This window comes from Phycodurus eques, chromosome 1 (assembly GCF_024500275.1).
Source record: "Phycodurus eques isolate BA_2022a chromosome 1, UOR_Pequ_1.1, whole genome shotgun sequence".
Lineage (NCBI taxonomy): Eukaryota > Metazoa > Chordata > Actinopteri > Syngnathiformes > Syngnathidae > Phycodurus > Phycodurus eques.
The window spans coordinates 36,701,704-36,719,406 of NC_084525.1; the positions used below are offsets into that span (position 1 = coordinate 36,701,704).

General features: G+C 43.6%; 1 protein-coding gene across 5 annotated transcripts in view; it reads left to right on the forward strand.

The window, feature by feature from the left end:
• The window catches only part of nbeal1 (neurobeachin-like 1), a 49,888-nt gene that overhangs the window by 24,322 nt on the left and 7,863 nt on the right, over nucleotides 1-17,703 (forward strand). For all 5 annotated transcript variants that reach the window (XM_061690578.1, XM_061690587.1, XM_061690595.1 and 2 more), the window contains 27 exons: nucleotides 3,129-3,287; nucleotides 3,385-3,544; nucleotides 3,632-3,720; nucleotides 4,636-5,241; nucleotides 5,335-5,510; nucleotides 5,631-5,919; nucleotides 6,003-6,311; nucleotides 6,390-6,539; nucleotides 6,625-6,782; nucleotides 7,206-7,330; nucleotides 7,393-7,519; nucleotides 7,620-7,768; nucleotides 8,185-8,318; nucleotides 8,409-8,510; nucleotides 8,672-8,767; nucleotides 8,844-8,968; nucleotides 11,092-11,232; nucleotides 11,341-11,471; nucleotides 11,566-11,675; nucleotides 11,815-11,932; nucleotides 12,039-12,136; nucleotides 13,308-13,424; nucleotides 13,517-13,606; nucleotides 13,744-13,853; nucleotides 13,961-14,133; nucleotides 16,730-16,824; nucleotides 17,065-17,181. In XM_061690578.1, the coding sequence (XP_061546562.1) occupies nucleotides 3,129-3,287; nucleotides 3,385-3,544; nucleotides 3,632-3,720; nucleotides 4,636-5,241; nucleotides 5,335-5,510; nucleotides 5,631-5,919; nucleotides 6,003-6,311; nucleotides 6,390-6,539; nucleotides 6,625-6,782; nucleotides 7,206-7,330; nucleotides 7,393-7,519; nucleotides 7,620-7,768; nucleotides 8,185-8,318; nucleotides 8,409-8,510; nucleotides 8,672-8,767; nucleotides 8,844-8,968; nucleotides 11,092-11,232; nucleotides 11,341-11,471; nucleotides 11,566-11,675; nucleotides 11,815-11,932; nucleotides 12,039-12,136; nucleotides 13,308-13,424; nucleotides 13,517-13,606; nucleotides 13,744-13,853; nucleotides 13,961-14,133; nucleotides 16,730-16,824; nucleotides 17,065-17,181 (4,254 nt within the window). The remainder of the gene's footprint in view (nucleotides 1-3,128; nucleotides 3,288-3,384; nucleotides 3,545-3,631; nucleotides 3,721-4,635; nucleotides 5,242-5,334; nucleotides 5,511-5,630; nucleotides 5,920-6,002; nucleotides 6,312-6,389; nucleotides 6,540-6,624; nucleotides 6,783-7,205; nucleotides 7,331-7,392; nucleotides 7,520-7,619; nucleotides 7,769-8,184; nucleotides 8,319-8,408; nucleotides 8,511-8,671; nucleotides 8,768-8,843; nucleotides 8,969-11,091; nucleotides 11,233-11,340; nucleotides 11,472-11,565; nucleotides 11,676-11,814; nucleotides 11,933-12,038; nucleotides 12,137-13,307; nucleotides 13,425-13,516; nucleotides 13,607-13,743; nucleotides 13,854-13,960; nucleotides 14,134-16,729; nucleotides 16,825-17,064; nucleotides 17,182-17,703) is intronic.

Below are 17,703 nucleotides of genomic sequence, written 5' to 3' on the forward strand. Positions count from 1 at the left end.
AAGTATACGGAGTCATTTGTGTGAAGTCGACCTCTATTTAAATGCACCGTAGTACTGAGCAGTAGTCCAGCCAGACATTTCCATCAATCCATCCATTTTCTACCGCTTATCCGAGGTCGGGTCGCGGGGGCAGTAGCTTTAGCAGGGATGCCCAGACTTCACTCTCCCCAGCCACTTCATCCATCTCTTCTGGGGGGATCCCGAGGCGTTACCAGGCCAGCTGAAGGATGTAGTCTCTCCAGTGTGTCCTGGGTCGTCCCTGGGGTCTCCTCCCGGTGGGACGTGCCCGGAACACCTCACCAGGGAGGCGTCCAGGAGGCATCCGAATCAGATGCCCCAGCCACCTCATCTGGGGCCTCTCGATGTGGAGGAGCAGTGGATCTACTCTTGAGATCCTCCCGGATGACCGAGCTTCTCCCCCTATCTCTAAGGGAGAGCCCGGACACCCTGCGGAGGAAACTCATTTCGGCCGCTTGTATCCGGGATCTTGTTCTTTCGGTCACGACCCACAGCTTGTGACCATAGGTGAGGGTAGGAATGTAGATCGACCGGTAAATCGGGAGCTTCGCCTTTCAGCTTAGCTCCTTTTCACCACAACGGATCGATACAAAGTTTGCATCACTGCAGACGCTGCACCGATCCGCCTGTCGATCTCCCGTTCCATTCTTCCCTCACTTGTGTACAAGACCCCAAGATACTTGAACTCCTCCACTTGGGACAGGATCTCATCCCCGACCCGGAGAGGGCACGCCACTGTTTTCCGACTGAGGACCATCGTCTCAGATTTGGAGGTGCTGATTCTCATCCCAGCCGCTTCACACTCAGCTGCGAACTTCTGCAGTGAGAGTTGGAGGTCACGGCTTGATGAAGTCAACAGAACCACAGCATCTGCAAAAAGCAGGCATGCAATACTGAGTCTACAAAACCGGAACCCCTCTACGCCTCGGCTGAGCCTAGAAATTCTGTCCATAAAAGTTATGAACAGAATCGGTGACAAAGGGCAGCCTTGGCGGAGTCCAACCCTCACCGGAAATGAGTCCGACTTAACTGCCGGATATGCAGACCAAACTCTGACTCCGTCGTACAGGGACCGAACAGCCCGTATCAGGGGGTTCGGTACCCCATACTCCCGAAGCACCCCCCACAGGACCCCCCAAGGGACACGGTCAAACGCCTTCTCCATGTCCACAAAACACATGTAGACTGGTTGGGCGAACTCCCATGCACCCTCAAGGACCCTGTAGAGCTGGTCCACTGTTCCACGGCCAGGACGAAAACCACACTGCTCCTCCTGAATCTGAGATTCAACTTCCCGACGGACCCTCCTCTCCAGCACCCCTGAATAGACCTTACCAGGGAGGCTGAGGAGTGTGATCCCCCTGTAGTTGGAACACACCCTCCGCTCCCCTTTCTTAAAAAGGGGGATCACCACCCCAATCTGCCAATCCAGAGGCATTGTCCCCGATGTCCATGCGATGTTGCAGAGGCGTGTCAACCAGGACAGCCCTACAACATCCAGAGCCTTGAGGAACTCCATGCGAATCTCATCCACCCCCGGAACATGAGCAAAGTTCTGTCAGAGGTGGGAGTTGAAACATTTAGTTAAAATAATTGATTTCATGCCCACTTATACTGTACTGTACTGTCATTAGCACATACCTAACACCAGTCATTTGTTTTTAATCAAGCTGTTATTTTACACCTATGTTTTAACAAATGCATAAGTATTTCTATATGTGAATGCATTAGTTTAAGCAGAACACATTATTGTGGACACCTGAAGTTTGTCCCTTCAATAATGCCGTTGCTCTCCTCCCTCCCCCCAATTGTAATCTATTGCGACATGTATTTCTTCGTCACATTCTGAAGAGAAATACAGTAAATGCAATGTGTGTAATTGTTTCCTGTGTCCTCATTAATAGATATCATACAAAAAAATAAGTATATAACACTCTGGGCCTATTCGTGTGTGTCGTTTGATAGGTTATAATTTACCGTAACATCGGTGCTCATTTTATGAGCATGTCCAACCAGGTCCTTCTGCTGATCACTTCTTAATATTACAGTTGACTGACTGCATAGCAATACACCAAAATTGCACAGGACCCTGCAATGTGACAATTGTGCTCACGTACCGGGTACATTGCCATGACGTTGCTCAAACGATATATTGTGCAGCCCTAGTATATACAAACATATATATGTATATTATATATACATGGAAAGTATATTATAAAACTCATTATGGAATGAAGTGTTGCGCAGTCCTCCATCAATGACCAACAGTTTGGCATCATTGATGCCCAACTCATGGATATTTTTGAATTTTTCCATTAAAATTCATTAATTATTTTATTAAACATCTAAATATAATACATATACAGTGTATGAAAGCTATGTACCGGTAAATATAATGTTTCATGAATATAAATATTTATGAAACATGAATATTTATGAAACATATAAATATTCACAAAACTAATAAACACATTTCACAAACAGCTCCTTTTCCAGAACTGCACAAGCATTAACTAGTTTGTTCATTGGCCTGTTCCCCACCTCACACAAAGTGTCAAAAATACTTACCATTTAATAATAAACATAATAATAAAATAATAATAAACAAATTGTAATGCAAACATAAGCTTGGCTAAGTTAATATGATGACGTTTCTTTACATAATTGACTGGTTCCCAATGGGAAGTCCTGCAGCTGTGCCTGTACAGGAAGTTAACGGCTCATTTCACGTCGGGTATCCTTTTGCTCTCTTTTCTGCCTCAATATTTGGAGGCGTTTTCTTCTCAGTAAGTATAAAGACAGGGACAGGTAGTAAAATTCAGTCTACTGTGTATCTTTCAGGCTACTACTATATATACTGTATGTCTGTCTCTGATTGTAACACATCCCATACAATGACACAGTACACTACACAGCCACCCTTCAAATATTTACACCAATTAACGCATACAACAAATATCACTTAGAGATTCACACTGATAAGTTTAGTTAATGGATGTGTGTGTGTTTTTTTTTTTTTACATTGTTATAGAAATATGTCAAAGAATAAAACATGGCAGAGCTATTCTCTTATCACTTACTAATTTTAAAGATATTTTTGTGTGTTGAAGATTTGTGGGCTATTAGAGATGTTACTCAGCCTCCTTCAGAGCAGCCCATCCAGGGACCAACTCTTTCTGCTCCTCTTTGAGCCCGGAGCAGCTGACTCCTGCTACGCTCTTCTGCTCAACAACAAACACTCCGACCGCCTTAGAGAACTTGTCTTCAAGGTGGGTTACAGCTAACTCCACCTGGAAAAACAAAATTACCACCATTCATATCAGAATGTGTAGAATTGACAGAATTTTTTTACCTGCCTCTGCACAGCTGTTTGAGCGCATGTTGCGATGTGACCGGATCTATGAGAAAAACAAGCAGCGTTTGAGGCTGAGGGAGGCCGGTTACAATGGCCTGTCACTACTCTTGCCCGATTTTCACATCACACCAACACTTATTCGTTGTCTCCTCAATCAGGTTCTCCACACAGGTCAGCTTTTCTTTCACAATAATTTTAATTCACGTACCACACGGAGGGAATATAGTGTAATTTACATGGGTTGCTTATAATATAAAGATCAAGTGGTGAACTACAAGGATCTGATGGCACTAGTTCAGCTCACTCATCGAACTGGACCCAGCGCACGGCTCATCGTCTGCAAGAGGGTGAGGAAGCATGAATTACTCAAGCTATTAGCTCTTTCTGAACCTCAATTCTTTATCATAGCAAGACATGTTGGACAAATGCATCAGACATCTTACCCAAGCCTCGTGGACATATAAATATTTTTAACATCTTAAAACATTTTTTTTTTATTTGCGAGACCCGACATATGACAATAAAAAAAATTTACATGGAAAATCTACCCCGAAGAGTAAAACTCTCACCCTCATGTTTCTCAGGCCTGCCACACGCATAAAGATATTATCTGGTGGTCAGATGTGTGTTAAGCATGAATTTGTCCCGATAACAGGGTCCGAAACAGGTCGGGACAACAATCTTAAATATTAAACGTATTCAATATTTCCGACCAAAAATCTTTTTGTGTAGCCAACGTCCCAGGTCATGACTCCATGATTTGTGACGTGAAACGGAATGTAGCCAATCAAGAAGTGTTTGACTCAGGAGCAATGAAGCGGCCGTAAATAAAAACAAACATGTCCTACCCGATGTCGTATTTTGCATAAGTGGGTTCACCAGACGGCAAGAGGTATTTGTCAAAACAGGTCTTTGTTGATTACATCACCATTCTACGACACTCCCCTTGGCAACACTCGGCGCAACATATCCGGTAGTGTCCTTCTTCTTAGTTTTTGTTAGATCACGTTTGATCACACGAGATTTCTGTCTTGAAGGACTGAAGCTTAGATCGTGGTGGAACAGGATTTTTGTGTATAGTTTTGCATGTTGAAATGATCGTAGCACACTACACACAGTACGACCAAAACTGTTAAATGCGTGATTTTGTATTTTTTATCTTCATGTGTGGGGTCTTTCAAAGATAAATAATCTTTTAAGATTTGAAAAATCCTTGTGTGTCTACCACGCCTAAGGCGTTTCAATATCCCTTTTATGTTTAGGTGTACCAGCTCCTCCAGTCCCAACAAGATGCTGCTTCCCAGATTTCAAAGCAGCAGTGTTGGCAGGATACCTTGGTACGTCTCTATCTGCGGGGTGTAGGCTCATTGCCATCGCGAAATGCCGACACTGTCAGCACCTGCAGCCTGGACTTGAACCAACCCAGCGGAAGCAATAATAACCACCTGGAACTGCCGCTACCCCGTAGAACAAGGGCAGGCAGTGCTGGCCGCTTGGACCGCCTCGAGGAGGACTGGCTCAGTATGGGCGACACTCGCTCTATCAACAGCTTGGAGAACAGTGATGTCATCTCGCTACTGGACACTCCGTCATCTTCTGCTTCTTCTGAGCCACAAATCCAAGTCAAGCCCTGGCTAGTGGGGAAATCTGGGGGCTTGACTCTTGACCTGTCTCACCTGCAGGCCTACGAGGGCTTGGAGAGTGGCAGCCAGACACCTGGCAGTATGCCCAGCACACCCTCTCCACTAGAGGCAACAAAGCCCTTTCCAGGAAACTCCGGAGGTTTAGATAAGACTACTACATTAACAGAAGACACCTTCCCCTTCAGTGACAACCTCTCTTTGGGGGAGTCCTTCAGTAATACTGAGGTGAGATGGAAAGTTTACTTGAAAGTTTAAATTGTCTTGAAAAAAAAACGATTCCTATAAATGTATTTAACTGTCTCTGTCATCACCTTCTAGCGGGCCGAGGAGGAATTGTCCAGCATGTTGTTGGAGATAGTGCTTTGTGTAATGTGGAGTGGAGTTGAAGGTTCTGATGATTCGGCTTGGCTGGAGCGCGGCCAAGTCTTTTCAGCTCTCACCAAACTGGGAACGGCTAACGAATTACTGCATCCTGTTGACCATATCAAACTCAGGTCTGTCTTCTACCAGACTGCTGACTGTGCTGCATGTGCTGTGCAAAAGGAGATGGTTAAATGCTTTCATAGACAGGTTTGGTAACAGTGTACCCTCCTTTCTCTGCACCCTCTTTCTAGTCTCTTGGAACGTATGTTGGAATGCGCCGTGACTGACAACCGTGAGGCATCTGCTGCTACATTGCCACAACACACGGAGAATGCGGTCCGTCTACTTCACATGGTACAAGATTTCCTCCAAGCTGAGGGCCTGATCAACCCAGCACTGTGGACAGAGAAGGTGCTGGAGGAGACTGTGACACTGATGGACTGTCTCATGGTATGGTACTCTGCTGGCACCCAGTGGTTCCTGCTGTCCCAAGTTGGACTGAGATTGTTGCTAGGCTTCATGGCGCAAGAGGACCCAGAGGTGAAATATTGTCCTTTTTTTTCTCAATAATTGCAAGAGCCAACTTCTGTCATAAAAACAATTGTATTTTTCTGACATCACAGGTGTGTGCAATAGCCACCGCCAAGCTCAATTTTATTCTGCAAATGAAGGAAATGTCTAGCCAGGATGAGGCCTGCTACCTCCTGGGAAAGGTTGAGTGCATCCTGCGGCGCTCTGTCCTGGATAAGACAGAGGAAACGTACTCATTTCTTGTTCCTCTATTGCGAACACTCCTCTCCAAAGTTCACTGCCTCCTCTATATGGAGCTGCACTTGCCCCAACTTCCTGATACCAATGGCAGCCCATCTTTCTTTGAGGACTTTCAAGTATACTGCAACTCACCCGAGTGGCGTGTCTATCTGGATAAATATGTATGAGACTGAAATATCCCATGACATGTTTGAGATGATGAGATGAGAGTATTATTGAAGTCTCTCATTTATTTTCAGATCATTCCGTATATGAAGCAATATGAAATCGAAACCTTTAGTCAGGGCCATGAGAGCATGGCACTCTTTTGGAAGGAGTGCTTTGAGGCCTTCATGGTCAGCCTACATAGGAGAGAGCGAGAAAGGGGGGAGAGCAAGATCTGCTTTCAGGTTATTTGGATTCCTTCAGTTGGATTCTAACGTAACGCAATAATTTCCCAGTACTGATATTTCACCCATTCCCATTTTACTTCAGGAACATTTTGTCGAGCCCTTCTCCCGTCAAAGTCGTCAGGAGAACCTGAGGTACAACAGCATGTTAAAGCAACAGCATAGCCAGAACAGCGCCTCTCTCAGGCAGTGGAAGGCAGCCCGGCGAGGCCTTTTTTGTGAGAGGGGTCCCTGGGCTGAAAGGTAGTGATATGAGTTTGCATTTCTTGTATTTAGAAATAGCCAACCACAATCTAGAGTCTGACGTCATCTGTAATAGCGGTCCTCTTTTTTAATATGATTTGAAAAATTTCTAAAGAAAAACCCAAATGCACATCCACAATTATTCATTTGATTCTTGCTTGCACGATATGCTGACTGCTCATGACTGATGTCATGCATGACCATTAAAACGCATATTTTTCTCCAATATCTTGGGCACATTCTTAATTCAGTGAATTGTACAACTTTACAAGTTCTACTGCATAGCACAGTTCCACCTCCAAAGCTAAAAGCGCATCACTGATGATGATGGCATCCTATGTTACCATTGAAGAAAAGTTGAATGCTCATTAACACTGATGACACAGCATCTTGCTGAAGGAAACTTTTACTTCTGTGTAACAGGCAGCAACAGAAGATGCACTGGAAGCTGTCCAGCGCTGAGAACTTTTCCCGCATGAGGCTGAAGTTGATCCGTAATTACAACTTTGACCCTTACAGGGAGGCCAGTGCCCTGCGAGACAACCTTGGTAGGAGACAAAATCACAATGTCAAAATGTATTATTATTTTAACATCCGTTACTATGTTCAGGTGTTCATCAGCAGTTTGTCAACCCGGAATCTCTGCTGCTGGAGGCTGTAAAGCAGGTCAAAGTCACCAACTTGGAAGATGACATTTTAGAGCTGCCGGAGGACGACCTGGCGGCAGCAAACAACCAGTGAATAATTCCCGCAATTGATATCACTGAAGCATAGTTGGTCATCATAAGCCTAAAGTTGTGTTAGCAGTTCCATAATGTTTTCCATGTTGTCCTACAGGATTGAAGCAGAGGAGGCAGGTCAAAAGGAGAAACTGATTCTATGGGAAGACTGTCAGCTGGTGACAGTGGTCGACGTGGTACCCGGCCGCCTGGAACTCACGACCCAACACATCTATTTCTACGACAGCAGCCAGGAGAAGGACGAAGGTGTGTTTGTTTGTGTTGTTGTGTTACAATTTTAGCTTGTGGATCACAGCCCTCTGAATAAGGCTGAACAATCCTTATTTGAATTGGCACCAACTTGTACATCTTCAAATGCCTAAAATATTTCACTCATATTAATGCATAGAGAATGATGCATAGAGAATTAATGAAAAGGCAAAAAAAAAGACAGAAAACGAACCACAGAACCACCAAAAACAACTTCTTCCTTCTCAAGTTTCATGTGGAATAGGTGTTTTTGGGTAACCCTGCCTTACCTGCAAACCAAGAAATGAGGATTGAAAATATGGCGGAGGTCATCGTTAATAAAAATATATATATATATATTTATTATTATTTAAATAGTTGCAATATTACATTATTTAACACCAATCATGAATTTACTTCCATATTTACTGAAGGGGTGGGGCATGACTTTAAATGGCCCCTGAGTCAGATCCGTGAGGTCCACCTACGGCGATATAATCTGCGACGCTCTGCTCTGGAGATCTTCCTTATTGACCAAACCAACTACTTTCTCAACTTCAAGAAAGAGGTGATGACCTATCTGCTTCCTTGAACATGTCAGAGTTTCACTTTCCTTATAAGTAGCAATTCAGTATTTGCTCTTTTCTCCAATTTACAGGCAAGAAATAAGGTGTATGATCGCATGTTGCTATTGCGATCCCTCAGTCTGTATGGAACACGTTCTCCGCAAGAGCTCCTTAAAGCCTCCGGACTAACGCAGGTCAGCAACTCTATCGAGTTCTCATTAGTTAATATAATAAATGACATTACACTGGAACTACTTCAAGGTTTAAAATTAGACTACTTCATCTCTATGTAGAAAGTGACCTGGTTTAGAGCTGCCAAGTATGTCATCTGCTTTTTGGGTCAAATTTTCCACAGAAATGGGTCAACCGGGAGATTTCCAACTTTGACTACCTGATGCAACTCAACACAATTGCTGGAAGAACATACAACGACCTGGCTCAGTATCCAGTGGTATGTTCCCTGACTGAATACATGACCAGTGAAGAATCTGCTAGATGGTTTACCACACTTGTACCTTTGTTAATAGTTTCCCTGGGTTCTGGCAGACTACACCTCTGAGGAGCTGGACCTTTTGGATCCTCTGGTATTCAGGGATTTGTCAAAGCCAGTGGCAGTACAGAACAAACGGAATGCTAAGGCTGTTAGAGAAAAGTATGTCTCAACTATGTGTACTCATATATATATATTTATATATATATATATATATATTTATATATATATATATATTTATATATATATATATATATATATATATATATATATATATATATATATATATATATATATATAGGCGAGGAGGCAGCGCCCCTACGCCCCGAGCCAACCGGGAGTCCCACTAGCGTGGGGCTAGTGGGGGAGGATATATATATATATGTATATATGTATATATATATATATAGCCCCCTGTAATGTCATTTATTATATTAACTAATGAGAACTCGATACAGTTGCTGACCTGCGTTAGTCCGAAGGCTATAGATAGATAGATAGATAGAGAGAGAGAGAGAGAGAGAGAGAGAGAGAGAGAGAGAGAATGTGGCACGGCGGTGACTGGTTAGCACATCCGCATCACAGTTTTGAGGACTTGGGTTCAAATCTGCAAATTTGCATGTTCTCCTCGTGCCTATGTGTGGTTTCCTCCCACATCCCAAGAACATGCATGGTAGGTTAATTGAAGACTCTAAATTGTCAGTTGGTGTGAATGTGAGTGCGAATGGTTGTTTGTTCATATGTGCCCTGCGATTGGCTGGCGACCAGTGCAGGGTTTACCCCGCCTCTCGCCCGTAGATAGTTGGGATAGGCTCCAGCACCCCCGCGACCCTTGTGAGTGAGGAGAAGCAGCACGGAAGATAAATGAATGACTGAATAGAGTATCTACAGTGTACAGTATTAGTTTGCGAGCTGTGCCGCCGCGTTGCCTCTGCTCAAGCCATATAAATAGTACATAAAGTATCAAATGTTGTTTAACATCAATGCTAAACTATATTCACAATGTATAATGTGCCTGTCGATGAAAAAGCATTGCTTGTGACCAGAATGTATGCAAGGTAGATCCCTCGCTCTGTATGTTAAAAAATGAATGGAGCTGGCAGCTTCCTTGCAAATATCCACGCTTTCCCTAAAATTCTCGCCAGCATCCTCTCGCTTTAACAACCTTCTTAATCTATCTTTTTATGTTTTAAGAAATGTGATCAAGTACAATATGTTGTATATACAGCATCAAATGCCTATACAGGCTTGCTGTTCAGGGCGTGCATATATACAATCGCTAAAAGTTCAGACCTCTGAATCACATCGACACATTCAGAAGTAAAACAAAATTAAATTGCTCAGCTGAAAATTTTGAAAGCAGTTACTTGAGGAGCATAATTGTGATACTTTCAAAAACTGGACCTTGACACAGAGCAGAAAGTCAATCATAGGGCATTATGAAGACAAACGTGTTTATATTATTTATTTAGTTGTAAATAGTGTATTTGTATCTTTGCATATCTAGAAAAGCTGTATATAAAACCAATGTATTAGTAGTATTAGTTTTTGGGTGTGTCGCACCCCATAAGGATTGAGAGTGTGTGGGAGCACACCCACTTTTGAAACCCACACTTTGCATGCTGCCCCCCGACCTTTTTATTTTCAATAACGTTGCATGCTGTGTCAAATTGTATTTTTAGTATATGCCGTGGGGCGGCACGGTGGACGACTGGTTAGAGCGTCAGCCTCACAGTTCTGAGGACCGGGGTTCAATCCCCGGCCCCGCCTGTGTGGAGTTTGCATGTTCTCCTCGTGCCTGCGTAGGTTTTCTCCGGGCACTCCGGTTTCCTCCCACATCCCAAAAACATGCATGAATTGGAGACTCTAAAATTGCCCGTAGGTGTGAATGTGAGTGCGAATGGTTGTTTGTTTGTATGTGCCCTGCGATTGGCTGGCAACCAGTTCAGGGTGTACCCCACCTCCTGCCCGATGATAGCTGGGATAGGCTCCAGCACGTCCGTGACCCTAGTGAGGAGAAGCGGCTCGGAAAATGGATGGATATATGCCGTGGGCCACAAAAAAAATGGATCGTGGGCTGCAAATGGCCCCCGGGCCATAGTTTGGACACCACTGGTTTATGCAGACTGTGTTTGCCTAAAATTAGATCACATTTTAGGATCAATTAATGCAGAAATCCAGGTAATTGCAGCACTTTTTCGGGTAATTCCAGTACATTTTCTTGCAACTGTACATTGAAACCCAATCCGTTTGACTCACTTTGAAGTTTTCCTCGTGTCTGTCAGGTATGAAAGTTTTGAGGACCCAACAGGAACCATCGACAAGTTCCATTATGGCACCCACTATTCGAGCGCCGCAGGGGTGATACACTACCTGATTAGAGTTGAGCCCTTCACCTCCCTGCACATCCAACTGCAGAGTGGACGGTAAGCGGGTCCTCTCAATTGTCAGCATGATACTAGTATCGTAAGATCCAGCATCTGTAGTTGACGTGTTTCTACCAGTGTATATCATCTTCTTTCTGACTGTTTCAGGTTTGACTGTGCCGACCGGCAGTTCCACTCCATTCCAGCAACATGGCTGACTCTCATGGACAACCCCAATGACGTCAAGGAGCTCATCCCTGAGTTTTTCTACTTCCCAGAGTTTCTTGAAAACCACAATGGTGAGGCTATCTATGGACTCAATCAAATTTGTGATACACATGGCTACAATAAAATAATGTAAGTTAAACTCCTTTGTTCCCACCTGTCACTCAGACTTTGACCTCGGTCGCCGGCAGATAACCAAAGAAAAAGTAAATGATGTAATTCTGCCCAAATGGGCCAAGTCCCCAGAGGACTTCATCTATAAACACCGCAAAGCCCTGGTGAGCTTTTGTTCTAGTTCATGTGCAAGTCATTTTTATTTATCATTTTGTCGTAAAAGTATGACAAATGGAATTGCATCTTGTGCTATTGTATTACAAAATTATTTCAAGGCTTTTATGACGTGTGTCTGTGTCACAGGAGTCTGAATACGTGTCAGCGCACCTTAATGAGTGGATTGATCTGATCTTCGGATACAAGCAAAGGGGTCCTGCCGCAGTGGAGGCCCTCAATGTTTTCTACTACTGCACATACGAGGGTAAAGCATCCTGAGCGGTCATCACAGTTGATTTTTGTTATCATGTAAGTAGACCATAGAGAAATACACTGCAGTCTCACTATTTTATGCCAACTTGGCTTTGCAGGGGCAGTCGATCTTGATGCAATCACTGATGGAAAGGAACGAAAGGCCCTGGAAGGCATGATCAGCAACTTTGGGCAGACACCCTGCCAGTTACTCAAGGTGCAGAAACACCCTAGATCAGTGACTCCCAACCGGGATGCCATGGCACCCTAGTGTTGTGTAAGAGGTCATCACTGGTGCTGTGGGAAATTATCTAATTTCACTTAATTTGTTTGATTATTACAAATGTGCCTGTGTTCATCTGTCAGCAGCTCAACAATTAAATGCACTTTCGTTAGATGACAGAAGGTACAAAAAAACTTCTGTAGCCCCTAGTGGTCAGACTCACAGCCTAAAACAACTCGCTGTTCGTATTGAGAGTAACGAATGACTATTCCAAAATAATAGTCCAACAAATGAAAAATCCAGTTTGATGATTTGAAAACGATCTATTGAACTCGTAAGAGAGGACGGTGGCACGTTTTTACAGACGCATTTTACCTGCCATGTCTCCATACAGAAATTCTTTTATTTTTGGTTTGTAAAATGGCTTACTTTAACCAGGATCCCTCACCAGACCTTGGTCACAGGTAGAATCCCGGTGCTGTTTTTCGCTTGTCGGTGCCATAATTCCTCGCGGACCAAGCTACCACCTTCCCAGCCAGCCTGTTGCTACTTAGCCCGCTGGCTACCTAGCCACTCTAGCTTCACACTGTGTTGGATCAACTTTCTCCCATTAAATCTGTCACTGTTCCACAGGAGCCTTCTCCAGTGATGGCTCCTTTTCGGCTTCCGTTGTGGTGCTTCCATGTTACTGTATCCGTGTAGCTCAATGGCTTTTTTGGAACGTGTTGCAGCCATAAAATTCTAAGTTAATGATTATTTGCTAAAAACAATAACGTTTATCAGTTTGAACATTAAATATCTTGTCTTTGTAGTATATTCAATTAAATATAGGTCAAACATGATTTGCAAATCATTGTATTCTGTTTTATTTATGTTTAACACAACGTCCCAACTTCATTGGAATTGTATATCAACTTTGTGTTTAATTAAACAGGCCAAGATTTTAGACAGAGTAAGTGAATTTGTGAGTAAATTGAGATAAAGATCGTCATTAGTTCAGTATTTTTGTTTGGTGCGGTGAGATTTTTAGCATGCAAAATAGATGCCTTGTGTCAATAAAGGTTGGGAAACAGTGCCGTAGATACATGATAGCTTTTCTGTAATAAAGAGTCAGCACATGAATTTAATTTTCACTGCATTTGTCTACGTGTGCGTGGGAGACTAGGAGCCCCATCCAATTCGTCTTTCACAGGAGGAAGTTGAGAAGAGGAAGGCACTGCAGGACTCCTGTCCTCTGGTCATGTTTGAACACCTCAACAACCTTAAGTCTTTCTTTGTGGAGGTTTGATCTTTCTGCCATCTTCTTCATGTAATATTGAGTGTTACATGCGACTTGTCTCATTTGATATTGATATTTCCCCTATGTTGTTGCAGGGCATCAGTGACAACATACCACTGGTTAAAGCTATTGTTCCAAAGAATCAGTCCCATTCCTTCATCAGTCAAGGGAGTCCTGACACTATGGTTAGCGTTGCAGCCTGCTGCTTCTCTAATGCCACATTAGATTGGAAAATGATTCTTGTTAGACCAAAATATTTCAGAATTGTTTTGAATTATTTCACTGCAGACTGTGAAATCTTCCCTGTGCATGTTTTTGTAAGGTGACAGTAAGTCAAAACTGTTTGTTTGGGACCCATGGATGGCTGCCTTACAACAAGAATATCTCCAACTACTTCACCTTCATTAAGGACCCCACAGTGTCCAATACCAAGTGAGAATACTGTACCCGTTGCAAGCTCGCATGCATCTAAAGGGTCCATTTGACACTCGAGGCAAATACTTCTCTCACCAAGCCCATGTACTATCCCTTGCCTGCAGGACGCAGCGTTTTCTGTCAGGACCTTTTGCTCCCGGTGTGGAGGTAACAACGGGGCTGTTTGTGATCTCGCACGATGGAAAGTTACTCTTCAGTGGTGGCCACTGGGACAACAGCCTCCGAGTCACCTCGCTTGTAAAGGGAAAGACTGTCGGGCAGCATATCCGACACATGGGTAATTACAATGTAGACATAGGCTACATTCACACTGCAGAGCATGATGCCCAATTCAGATTTTTCCTTTTATGTAGGTTTTTAAAAAAAAAAAAAAAAATGTAGTAGTATTGTTGTTTTTTACAGAAAGAAATGCAACTAATGTGGACAGAATGAGTCTGTGACATCACACACATGCTCACGAATCAAGACATCACATTGCGCATGCGTACTGTAGCATATATGGGTTAAATAAAAATGTGATTAATTTAGGAGAAAAGAATGAGCTGGAAGCGACGCCTACATTACTTCCGGTTTAGCGTAATTTTAAATTACAGCGTTATAAATCAAAATATTTTATCTAGAAATAAGGACACCGTGTCACTTTTTATGTGGATCAAATTTAGGAAAAGTGACAAGAAACCTTTTATCAGTCTCGCAATCTGAAGCTTGCTACACTTTATGACATTTTGATAAGAGTTCTAGACGGCCAGAGGTTTCTTTCCTTGAACCCAAACACACACAACAAAACAGGTAATGCATTTTATGGAAAAATTAATGTTCTAACATGGGGAATCTACAGGGAAACAATACAGAAAAACACAAAACAAACAAAGTACAGACGAACATTGGCAAAGCAAACTGACTTGTGATGTGAGATTAGTAGAATGAGGGGAGCTGCACCTGAGTGTTAATTTTCCATTTTGGGATTATTTCGTGGTTTAAAACCATCCATCCATCCATCCATTTTCTGAGCCGCTTATCCTCAGAAGGGTCGCAGGTGTGCTGGAGTCTATCCCAGCTATCTTCGGGCAGGAGGCGGGGTACACCCTGAACTAGTCTCCAATTAATGCATGTTTTTGGGATGTGGGAGGAAACCGGAGTGCCTGGAGAAAACCCACGCAGGCACGGGGAGAACATGCAAACTCCACACAGGCGGGGCCGGGGATTGAACGCAGGTCCTCAGAACTGGCAGACGTTCTAACCAGTCGGCTACCGTGCCGGTTTAAAACCATCCATCCATCCATCCATTTTCTGAGCCGCTTCTCCTCACTAGGGTCGCGGGCGTGCTGGAGCCTATCCCAGCTGTCATCGGGCAGGAGGCGGGGTACACCCTGAACTGGTTGCCAGCCAATCGCAGGGCACATACAAACAGACAACCATTCATGCACACCTACGGGCAATTTAGAGTCTCCAATTTATGCATGTTTTTTGGGATGTGGGAGGAAACCGGAGTGCCCGGAGAAAACCCACGCAGGCACGGGGAGAACATGCAAACTCCACACAGTCAGGGCCGGGGATTGAACCCGGGTCCTCAGAACTGTGAGGCTGACGCTCTAACCAGTCGGCCACCGTGCCGCCGGTTTAAAACCAGTGGAATAAAATATTAATTATTGGATTTAAGATAACGAGACCATTTTCCTTCTTTTCATTGTCTCATGCCCATCTGCTTTAATACCTGTAACGAATGTTACAAATGTTATGTGATTGTTGAGAACACTAATATTTGCAATGTGGAGTGGAGTGAAAACATTTCATCTGGTTCAGTTGACAACAGATTTGACATCAGACATTCAAGTTTGCAGAAATACAATCACTAGTGGCGTTCATGTAAAGTTCTTAAAATATTAACTCCCAGCCAAGTCCGGTACAGACTGTGTTTCATGAACCTGCGCCTGTAGTGCCCTTCCGTCGCCTGTGGGTGTCGCTGTTGCCCTGTTCAAACTCCCTGCTTTACTGGCCAAGTGGCGCGGTATCCAGCAGGGTGGAGACGTCTTTGTTGGTGAAATCCTCCGGGCTGGCTGGTGGTTGAAGTTAATTAATTTAGCGTTCTAGTGCGAACTAGGTATCTTTTGTCTCCGCTTTGATGCTCCGGGTGCTGGTAATTCACTTGGCGTCGGCATGCCAAAGCAAATGTCTGTGTCTTGCTTCTAATGATCATGGCTGGTGATTCACTTAGCGTCTATATGTGAAGTTGAGTCTCGCCACCCCGTGGTTGTCTATCGCGGCGGGAAGAGCGAGTCTCGCCGGAGACTGGGTTGCTGGGTGTCATCTTTTCATGGCGTGTCCGCTACAGTATCAACACGAGGCAGCAGTTTTTTACGGAGGTAAATATGGCCACTCTCGTAGGTCTCGTCATGACGCATTAATTTTACGGATTTTGTGCACCCGGAGCCAACATTTTCTTTTATTTATCAGTTCTAAATCATCTTCTTTTCACCATTGACTGTTTTCTGCTCCTTCGTCCCCCATTGCTTTTGTGGCGTCTGTTTTGTCGAACAATTGTGACGTTAGTTCCCTTTTGACGACAATCAAAAATACAATCCCACTTATATCCACATATGAAAGAGGCCTGTGTCAGACATGAACAAATTGTCTCTATGTGCCCTGTGATTGGCTGGCGACCAGTCACCTGGGATAGGCTCCAGCACACCCGCGACCCTGGTGAGGATAAGCGGTATGCAAGATGGATGGGTGGGTGGATGGTGTAACGTGTAATGAAAACTGTGTTGCCCATATCCACTCTGTTGTTTTTTTTTTGTTTTTTTTTTAAGAGGTCTAATTATTAGATGGTCCCAGCATCTGTGCCTTTGTCCTGTATCTTATATCTCCTCCAGATATTGTAACCTGCCTGTCAACAGACCACTGCAGCATCCACCTTATCTCTGGCTCCAGAGACACCACCTGCATGGTGTGGCAGGTTCTACAGCAGGTTTGAGCCTCATTGATCCTATCTAGTCACTTCATACAGCTAGCTAGTCAAACATAATATTTGTTGCTGCAGCGTGTTTGACAGTGAAAATGATCATCAGTGTTTTCATGCAGATTGATCAGATAATACGCTGGCATTCTTCACCAATTGTAGAAGATGTAGAAACATAACGATATGTTTGCCCATTAATGTACTACAAAATATTTTGTAACTGTTTGTTCTGTCCTCTCTTCCTGCAAGGGGGGTGCTCCAGTAGGTCTGCATCCCAAACCTGTTCAGGTGTTATATGGCCACACTAATGAGGTGGTCAGTGTCAGTATCAGCACAGAGCTGGACATGGCTGTGTCTGGAGCACGGGTGAGAGTTAATACACAAGCTGTCATGTCAGACCAAATTTCACCCTGGTAAATATAATCTGATCCAAATTGTGCTTTTGGCAGCAGCACATTCAATTGAATATGTTGTGTATAGACAATCCAGCAGTACTTTTATTACTTCCAATATCTCTTGCAATGTACTAAACCACAAAGACAGTAAATAGCTTACATGACTCATAATAAAACTTAACAACTGAAGACAATGGTACAACAGAACTGCTTACATAATTTTCCCTGGTCCCCTCGCACTTTGACATGATCACTTCTTGCTCAGAAGAAATTTTAGCACAAAATTGGACATGCCAGTGATATGCCCACTGAGCTATCTGTATGTCAGTCTCGGGACTGATGGCTGGGTGCCCTGCTCTGGACTGGGAACCTGCAGGAACAAGTTGTCAGACGTCCAGAAATATAGAAAGTTTAAAGAAATTAATCCATAAACAACACTTAGAAGGATTACAGGACTATTCCCTTTTTTATATATTCTTGTTATTTTTGCAAT